Below are 10000 nucleotides of genomic sequence, written 5' to 3'. Positions count from 1 at the left end.
AATAATAACAATAAATAAATAAAAAGGGGAAAAAATATGACCATCCCCACCCCCTCAAAAAATAAATAAATAAATAAAAATAATAATAATAAATAAATCAAAAAATAAAAAATCAAAAAATAATAATAATCTCCAACATACTCTCCCCTTCTCCCCCTCGCAGGTATGACGTGTCCGTGATGGAGAACGTGCGGGCGTCGGGCGGGCCGCTGCTGGTGGAGATCGAACGTGCCCCGGGAACGTCCCTGGGCATCACCCTCACGCACGCCCACCCGGACCCCAACGCCATCATCATAGAGACGATTAGGACGGCCAGCATCGCCGAGAGGTGTGTGCTATGTGCTATGTGGGCCGAGTTTTTTTTACTTTTTATTTTTTTATTATTTTTTATTTATTACTTTTTGTTTATTTCTTTTTATTTACTTATTTGTTTGTTTTTTTCTTTTTTTTTATGAGTTTTGAGGAAAGGTGTTTTGTTCAAGATTATTTGGATGATTTTTTTTTTTTTTTTGTCTTTCCTTCTTTTCTTTCTTTCTCATTTTTATTATTATTTATTTTATTTGATTTTATTTTATTTGCTTACTCGTTTTGAGAAAAGGTATTTTACTTAAACCTGTTTGGACGATTTACTTTTTTTTTTTTTTTTTTTTTTTTTTTTTTTTAAGCGTGAAGGTAAATTCGTTTCTTTTTTGTATTGAACAATTGGAGAAAAAATCGATATTATTCATTTCTTTTTTATCTATTTATATATTTATTTATCTATTATTATTATGATTATTATGATTTTTTTATGCTCGGAGACAATTTCACAAAAAAACATTTCTCGGAAAGTATTCAACCACAATAAAATATCTTACATCCTTAACAAAATATAAAGTAATGGGTTCGAACCGTATATTTTATGGTAAACTCACACAATCCTAAAAAAATAATAATAAAATACGTCAGTAAATATGCATATGATTAATGAGAGATGGATTAAGTAACGTGACATATTATTATAAATAGACAGGAATGCAACTGAAATCTAGGGTTACACTTCATCAAGTTTCAGTAAAGTTATTGATATGCAATATATCAGGATAAAATTATTGGTTATACATGTAGATACTTTAAGAATTTTCGATTTTTTGTTGAGATCGACAGTAAGTGGAAATTGAGGTAATTAGAATAATTATTTTAGTTGTAATTGTGCATGGGAATTCATTCATAATGATAGACGTTAATAAGAGTAATAATAACTATTTTAGAATAATTTAATACTGATGATAACGATGCAGATGATTGCGATAATAATGATGATGATAATAATCCTGAGAGTGATGATAATGATAATGGTAATGATAGTGAGGATGAGAATGGGGATGATGATGATGATGATAATGATGATGATGATGAAGAGGATGATAATGAAAATGATAATAATGAAAATGATAATAATAATTAAGATAATGATGATGATGATGCTGATAATGACGATGATGCTGATGCTGATGATAAGGATAAGGATAATTAAAATAATAAGAGTGATGATAATAATAATGAAAACGACACTAGAAATATAACACCAACAACACCCAACCTGTCCCGAACACCGACAGATGCGGCGCCCTCTGCGTGAACGACATCGTGGCGGCCATAGACGGGACGAGACTCGATCAGCTGACTGTGGCTGAGGCAGCGCAGTTGCTGAAGACGGCATCGGGTTCACACATCACCCTCGAGATCATACCGACGCCAGCCTCTCAGCCGAGGATGACCTTCAGGAGAGGTGAGGTTTTGGGGGGTGAGGGAGGAATGGGATGGAGGGAGGGATGGAGGGGAGAAAGGGAGGGAGGGAGGGAGGGAGGGAGGGGGGAAAGGGAAGGAGGGAGGGAAGGAGGGGAGAAAGGGAGGGAGGGAAGGAGGGGAGAAAGGGAGGGTGGTAGAGATGGAGGGAGGAAAGGGGGGGTTGTAGAGATGGAGGGAGGGAGGGAAGGAGGGAGAGAGGGAGGGAGGGAGGGGAGAAAGGGAGGGAGGGAGGGAGGAAGAGAAGGAGGAATGGGAGAGAGGGAGGGAAGGAGAGACGGAGGGAGTGTGGGAGGGACGTCAAGGAGAAGGAGGAGGGAGGGAGGGAGAAGGATGGCAAAGGAAGGGAAAGAGGGAGGAAGGAAGGAAGGAAGGAAGGAAGGAAGGAAGGAAGGAAGGAAGGAAGGAAGGAAGGAAGGAAGGAAGGAAAGAAAGAAGTGATGGAGAGAGAGAGGGAGAGACAGAGCGAGTGTGGAAGAGATGGCAATGTGACGAAAAGGGGGAGGAAGGAAAAAAAGGAAAGATGGATTGAGAGGAAGGCAGTAAGAGTGGATTATAGATTAGAATACATCGTGAAAAATGTAGAAAAAAGTATGAATTGAATCTTCATCAGAAAGTAGGAGAAGGATGAGCGAAGGAAAGAAATGTGAGTGGGAGGAAGGAGGAGAGAGAAAAACGGTACTTATTAGAAAAAAACAGTGTTTAGAGAGAGAGAGAGAGAGAGAGAGAGAGAGAGAGAGAGAGAGAGAGAGAGAGAGAGAGAGAGAGAGAGAGAGAAGAGAGAGAGAGAGAGAGGGGGGGGGGGAGGGGGGAGGTAGAGAGAGGGAGAGAGAGAGAGGAGAGAGAGGAGAGGGAGAGGGAGAGGGAGAGGAGAGGGAGAGGGGAGAGGGAGAGAAAGAGACACACACAGAGAGAGAGAGAGAGAGAGAGAGAGAGAGAGAGAGAGAGAGAGAGAGAGAGAGAGAAAGAGAGATAGAGATAGAGATAGAGAGAGAGAGAGGGAGGAAGGGAGAGAGAGAGAGAGAGAGAGAGAGAGAGAGAGAGAGAGAGAGAGAGAGAGAGAGAGAGAGAGAGAGAGAGAAAGAGAAAACAGTTCACGTGTACTTGTCTTTGTGCATTCTTTTATTCCAAGATCCAAAAACCCGACGGAGGAATTCTCTTACAGGAGGGGGCGTGGCATTCCCACACCTCTACGGCATCGCAGGAAGCAGCAGCGGCTACATGAGCGGCGGCGGCGGCAGCGGGGGCTACATGTCAGGGGGGTCAAGCTACAACACATTGGCCTCGCAGCGCCCAAGGTCAGCGGCCGCGAGGAGGGTCAACCGCCGCACAAGACCCAACGACCGCGCGGAAACAGGTGCCTGGCCGAACTTGTGTTAAAGATTTGAAGATTGAAATACTGATTCGTCTAAATGAAGCTTTATTGGTAGAGCTTTTGTGCGTTGTCCATGATGTTTTATCCGATGTTAGGCTGCATGATCTCCCGATGTTGTTACTAGATTAAGATTCACACATATAGTCCTCTGTGCTGTTGATGCAGTGGTTAGCGTTGTCGTCTCGCAAGTTTGCTGACGTGCGTTCGATCCCGCGCGCTGCCAGTGGATGGCCACCCCGGCCATTCCTTGCACACAAAAGGGAGATTTAGAAGCAAAACAACGTAGACATCATGTCACAGCAAAGAATATCAATTATAACGAACGGAACTAAACCCAAATCTTTAATCTTCCCTTTACATTATATAAAAATCTCGGACTCTTCATATCTCCTCCCACACCCAGGGTCCGTCTCGTCCCACACCACCGGGGGCAGCGTGGGCGGCGTTGGAGTCTGTCACCAGGAGTGTCTGACGGTCACCCTCGTAGTTGAAGGACGAGGCTACGGGATCGTCTTCCGTCCTCCACCTCATCCTTCGGACCCGGACACTTCACTACCGGTCATCGCGGCTATAGATCCCGGAGGCCCAGCTGACAAGTGAGCATCGGACACCCTTTGTTCTGTGTAAATCGTATGTAGGATTTTCTGGATGTGGATTCTGAACCTCTTTGAAAGATGTCTTGGTTTCGTGTTTTCGTCGTTTATCGTTAGTTTGATTTTCGTTTTCTGTGTGTGTGTGTGTGTGTATTTATGTATGTAAGTATGTATGTATGTATATATATACATATATAAATATAGATATATATGTATGTATATATATATACATATATAAATATAGATATATGTATGTATATATACACATATATACGTTATACATATTTTCCCTATAATCACGAATAGAACAATATTACAAATTCTTTCCACTCACAGATGCAGCGTGATATGCGTGGGCGACCGCCTGATGGGCGTGAACGGGCGTAGCGTCGCTGGTCTAGGGGTGAGCGAAGTGACGCAGATGGTTGCCAACTCTCGCCCGACTGTCACCCTTGACGTCGAGTTTGATGTTGCTGATTCAGTCGTTCCTTCTTCCGGAACATTCGCGGTGAAGTTAGCGAAGAGACACAACGGCCTTGGAATTACACTGACTGGTAAATACCCGTGTTTGTTTTGCATAGGGTGCGTTTGTAATCGCACGTAATTTGGCTATATATATCGTCAGATATGTGTAATAACAGTATGAAAAAGAAAATAGACAGAACAGTTAATCCTCATATTTTGAAAAAAAGGAATATTCTTTATCACCAATGACAGAAAGTACATATTTACGGCGCATACCAATATACAAAAAAATGAATATTCTGGTAGATCACCAGTGAATGAATATACTCACCTACGGCACATACTAATAATCCCAATTCACGTAAAAAAAGCAGGGCGCAGAGGGGGATCCGGTGAACCCCTTTTGATCAGCGAGGTCGTCCGTGGGTCCCCTGCCCACAGGTCGGGCACCATGCAACCGGGCGACCGTCTCCTCGCCATTGACTCTACACGACTAGAGCACCTCACCTTGGAGGATGCTAGGGCCATCCTTCAGTGCTGTGATGATATTGTGACTCTGCGAGTTCAGAAAGATGAACTATATTCAGGTTTGTGCTGTACGCTTGCTATAAAAGTGTACTAGACGATCTGTTGGGTTACAGAACGTCTACTATACTGAAAATGAAACTAGCCACAATGAGAATTGAAAATAATTTGACGTTTCGAACTCTTCTCGAGTTCCTCATCAGACAAAAACCATTTCGGTTTTTGTGTGATGAGGAACGAGAAGAGTTGGAAACGTCACGCTTATTTTCAATTCTCACAGTGGCTAGTTTCATTTTCATTTTTGTGTTCACGTGACTGTGTTTGTGCTTGTGTTCGTCTACTATACTGTTTTGACATGACTACGACGAAAGTTCATACAGACTTGCCAAATAGTGCCTGTAAAATTAACTATGTACATTTCGTTTACCAATATTTAGTTTACGAATTATGTATTTTTAATCCTGTGGAAGTTTATTTATCAGGTTAGTTATTCAGTGCCCAGATCTTATAGAAACTGTACACCTCACACAGAGGAGAGCGGTAGTCTGGTGGTATACACGGTAGAGCTGGTACGACACGGAGGCGCCCTTGGGATAACCATCTCCGGCAGCGAAGAGCCCTTCGACCCCATTTACATTGCGGGTCTGGCGCCAGGTATGATTCTTCTTTTCTTATGGGGATATTTTCACCTTCAATGCAAGGTGAAGTATTTAAGACTGTACACGTTTTTCTAGTGATAATGTTTGTTTCATTTGTAAGTTGTTGATATCTTGTTGATTATTACAAAGAAACAAAGAACATAACATGACTTGTGTGTTTTAGTTTTATTAATGATCATTAGCTAGAAAAAATGGTCATATATATATATATATATATATATATATATATATATATATATATATATATATATATATATATATATATATATATATGTATGTATGTATGTATGTATGTATGTATGTATGTATGTATATATATCTCTTTTCATCACTGATTTGTTTATGACCATCACATGTATCTACAGGTGGGTTAGCAGACCGCACTGGTGCCATCCACGTAGGTGACCGCCTTCTTGCAATTAATGGTGCCTCTCTCCGGGGGAAGCCTCTCAGTGAAGCCATATTGATGCTCCAGAATTCTGGTGATACAGTCACATTAAAAATTTCCCGGCCAAGGGATTCAGGTATTTATTGCTAAGCCAATGCACACCCTTTACAAAGAAAAAAAGATGTTTATCTGTGTTGTGATCACTTTTTGGAACCTTATTAACAATTACTTACCAGCATATATCTAAATCAAAATGAATTAAACTCCTCATTATACCTTATTTTAATGCATAAGTTAAAGTGACTTATTCATAATAATAAGACGCAAATTGTTCATAAAGGTTGACAATTAACTGCCTCCTAACACCAACCCTGCATAGGTGTTCCAAGTGAAGAGCTGACACGAGAAGACTGGATGGGACGTTTTGGTCCTGCAATCCCGTCTGTGGACTCGGCAGTAGAGTCCTGGGACAGTTCTGGCATGGACCCTCCTCCTCCTGGCTCTACTCCAGCATTATCTAAAAGGGATTCTGGATCTGATATTGTCTTTAGATCAGGTAGGGGTCTGGCTTGTTTATGAATGTCTTGCAAAAGTAGAGGCAGGATATTTTGCGTGTGCATTCTCTTCCTCTTCTTCTCCCTTTTTGGATGTATTATTTGATTTTGTAGAGGGACATATTTATAGAAAAATCATTAGTCTGTGATAAAGGGCCCTGTTTCTTTCATATGGTAGATTCAAATTATGTTTAAATAATTTCAACATTTGAAGTAATTTTTTGATAATAGTAAGGTATTATTGCATAGATTATCACATACCATTGTACTTACACACGAAAAATTGTAAAATTGTAAAGCCTATTGTAAAAGTGTTTACACATAATGTGTTTCCAGATTGTGGCAGTACTGTCAGACGAAGAGCTGGAGTCGATGGCCGTGAAGAAGTTGGCATTAGCAATGCAGCTGATGCAGATGGTGTAGAAGGATCAACAAGAACAGAGGAAGAAGTCAGAGATGCTTGGCGGTCTCCTTCTCCCCCGCCGTCAATTGACAGTGGGCAGTCAGGTACGCAAATTGATCATTTGGATATTTATACAGTATACCATTGTTATGGCTTCTGGACATTGTCTTCATTCATCTTTTATTAATTGATAAGGATTTCTTGCTATTCAGGTTCATATTTGTTATAATTGTTTGGTATAAATAGTTATAGATGACAGAAGACAATTATTAGTTTATGTTATTGCTTTTAAATGCTTATTTAACCCTTTGCAGTATATTCATGTGCAGCTTGTGCTTGTGTTTGGTATAGTTGAATGTATAATATAATTTTTTTTCCTTCCTCTGATTCTGTGATCTAGATTTTGCCATGATTTGTCATTTTAAACTATGATAGATTTTTTTTCTTTCTTTCTTTTTTGTGGAAAATTTTCTCTGTCATTTTGATGTTTTGCAATCTGTTTGATATGATTTTAAGACCTTTTGTAGTGTGTAAAATATGAAGCTTCAATGCCAGTTTTGTAATAAGTCCTGGAAATGCATGAGATTATGCTGAGTATTATCTTTGGTAATATCACTGCAAAGGCATAAATCATATCAGTCTTTGCAAAGATTTTATCATTTTGATACTCATGAAATATTAAACCCTTATATTTAAATTATTAGAAACATCCCCTCTGTCTGGGGCCTCAATAGAATGTAGAGTTTGTAAGGCTTAAGGCATGTTATCTATGGCCCACCAGAAGATAAAACGGATTGGGACAAGATGATTGCTGACCTCAACCAGATAAGTGAGAGTTGCGGTCTTCGAGATCATCGTCAGTCTCCTACGATACTGCTTCCCCATGGACATACAGGTGAAACTGCTGTTGTTATGCTTAACATTTTTTTTTTTACTTCTTTTAAGCTTAAGACTGATATGGAAGTATGGTATTGGTATGAAAACTTTATTTAAAATTTGCTGTTTTTTTATATATTATGAGTAGAGAAGGAACTGGATTGTATTTCTGTAGTTGTTGGTTGATTTTGAAGATTAAAAGGTATTCATAAGTGTATAGCAATGCAAAGTTATGCACTTTTTTTTTTAGCATGTAGGTAGATGATCTTCAGAGTTGTTTAATTCATCCTTTCCTTTTTGCTGTAATTTGAAGACAGTTTTAATCCTTTATTTTCTCATTCTTTTTCACAGAACATACATATTTTTCAATTGCCTGTGTAAATCATGTGTGAAATGCACTGAATTTTATTTTCCACCTTCAGGTACAGTAATCCAACGTAAAAAAGATGTACGGGCTGGTAGTGAAGCTCCCATGCCTGATGTAGGGTCAGCACCAGAACCATCTCGAACCCAAACTCTGTCGACTCGCAGACGTCCAGCCTGTCCAGCGACGAGTACAAGCAGTAATGGGAGTGAACCAAAAGAAGAAGGAAGCTATTCCATTAGCAATGCTGCTTTAACATACACAGCAACATATTCAAGAACAGCTTCACCACCACGTAAGTTTTATAATGTCCTTTTTTGTGGCGTAAGTTATGGTGTAGTGGATCTTTTCCTGTTTGTTTACCTGTACTTTTTTGAAGAATTAATATTCATGTTTCATCAAGTAATACATGTTCATATGTATGTCTTTCAGTAATTAATTCATTACATGTATTTCTTAAAACAAAACTTATCATGAACATCTGGTTACCTTCCTCTACACACAAAGATAAAATAGAATTCCAGCTTATTATTAAATAAAATTAAACTATGTTTAAATTTATTTTGTCCTCTGGGATCCTTTACTAATATAACTGTCTCTTAAAAATGTTTATTGTGTATTATATGATGTAATTCTACTATTTTTTCTTGTCTTAACTGCCTGAATATTCACATATATTTTTAAACACATTTGCATTGATTTGATTAAATTATAATATTAACCATATATTTTAATCACAGCAGGTGGTGGGCATGTTTACCAAGTGAACCTAATGAAAGACCGTGTATATGAAGACTTTGGATTTAGTGTGTCTGATGGTCTATACGAAAAGGGTGTGTATATTAACAGGATCCGAAAAGGAGGTCCAGCTGATAGATCTGGGATGCTACAGCCTTATGACAGAATCTTACAAGTATGTATGAGTAACTGTCACTATCCTATCTTTTTACTATTTTATCAGTGGCATGTCTGCCTTTTACATAATTGTTTTGCTTCGAAAGTATGAACCAATAAAATAAATTTTACAAAAGCAAATGACAGTGAATGGAAATACAGAAGACAATTAATGATGAAAATGAAATAAAAAAACAAGGCTATTATATCTGAAATGCACCCAGTTCTTTATTGTTTAGAATATTTTTCCACTGATATTGAAGAAAATAGTTATAAAACTTTAATTATATTGCGTAAATTGCACAGGTTAGAATTAAGTGAGCTTATGAAAATCAAATAGAGAAACTGTTTAAGAAATTAGAGTACTATCTACACAAATCATCCTACCTAAGAGGATCATTTTCTGTAAAAAATATTTTTTTTGAGAGCTTGGATATATCAAAATTAAAAGGAAAATTACATTAATAAAGTTTGGAATGAGCAGATATAGCATACAGGTTCATGATATAGTCTTGGCATGCTTCAACTAAGTCCTTTTTTCTAATTTTTTCAAGGTGAATGACACGCGGACCCATGACTTCGACTGCTGCCTAACTGTTCCCTTGATGGCTGCTGCAGGAGACCGTCTGGTGCTTGTTGTGTCACGGAACCCACATGCCAACCCTACACTTGACTTCTCCTCAGATATTCATTCTCCAACGTGGCATGATATTGATGAAGGAGAAGAAGATGAAGCTATGGGAGAAAAAGACGAGCTTGGGGATCGAGAGTTAGAGTCGTATTCTTCACCCACACCATCCTTTACTCCCATACCAACGATCCTCAAGACTCTGTGAGCCGTTAGTCTCATACCCCATAAAGAGAATGGTGTATCCTACTCCATTTTCTGCTGTATTTATTTCATTGATCCTTTTTGGTTTTTGAAAGTGACTGTGAATGCGTTGTAAACATATGTTTTATATGAGAGAGATATTACTTTATTTGGGTATTTGTTAAGAGAAAGGCATTTTTTGTGTCTTCATCCTTAGATTGTAGTCATAGGTTTGTAGATTTTTGTTTCATTTGTGTCTACATGCCTTCTACATGAGGTAACTTTTCCTATCGGCTCTAGGGCAC

The 10000-nt window shown here is 38.8% G+C and overlaps 1 protein-coding gene across 9 annotated transcripts in view; it reads left to right on the top strand.

Moving 5' to 3' along the window:
* Grip (Glutamate receptor interacting protein) overlaps positions 1-10000 on the top strand; it is a 309857-nt gene that overhangs the window by 298256 nt on the left and 1601 nt on the right. For 5 of the 9 annotated variants that reach the window (XM_070125694.1, XM_070125701.1, XM_070125700.1 and 2 more), the window contains 14 exons: positions 164-328; positions 1602-1771; positions 2954-3145; positions 3567-3759; positions 4093-4310; positions 4593-4808; positions 5278-5400; positions 5771-5929; positions 6173-6349; positions 6684-6854; positions 7532-7645; positions 8049-8285; positions 8731-8903; positions 9439-10000. The exon at positions 9439-10000 is cut by the window's right edge and continues 1601 nt beyond it. In XM_070125694.1, coding sequence (XP_069981795.1) covers positions 164-328; positions 1602-1771; positions 2954-3145; positions 3567-3759; positions 4093-4310; positions 4593-4808; positions 5278-5400; positions 5771-5929; positions 6173-6349; positions 6684-6854; positions 7532-7645; positions 8049-8285; positions 8731-8903; positions 9439-9720 — 2590 coding nt within the window. In that variant the 3' untranslated portion in view covers positions 9721-10000. The remainder of the gene's footprint in view (positions 1-163; positions 329-1601; positions 1772-2953; positions 3146-3566; positions 3760-4092; positions 4311-4592; positions 4809-5277; positions 5401-5770; positions 5930-6172; positions 6350-6683; positions 6855-7531; positions 7646-8048; positions 8286-8730; positions 8904-9438) is intronic. The other 4 variants (XM_070125695.1, XM_070125698.1, XM_070125697.1 and 1 more) reach the window with 4 other exon arrangements.

This window comes from Penaeus vannamei, chromosome 9 (assembly GCF_042767895.1).
Source record: "Penaeus vannamei isolate JL-2024 chromosome 9, ASM4276789v1, whole genome shotgun sequence".
NCBI classification, from domain to species: domain Eukaryota; kingdom Metazoa; phylum Arthropoda; class Malacostraca; order Decapoda; family Penaeidae; genus Penaeus; species Penaeus vannamei.
This window is presented reverse-complemented; position numbering and strand designations above follow the sequence as displayed.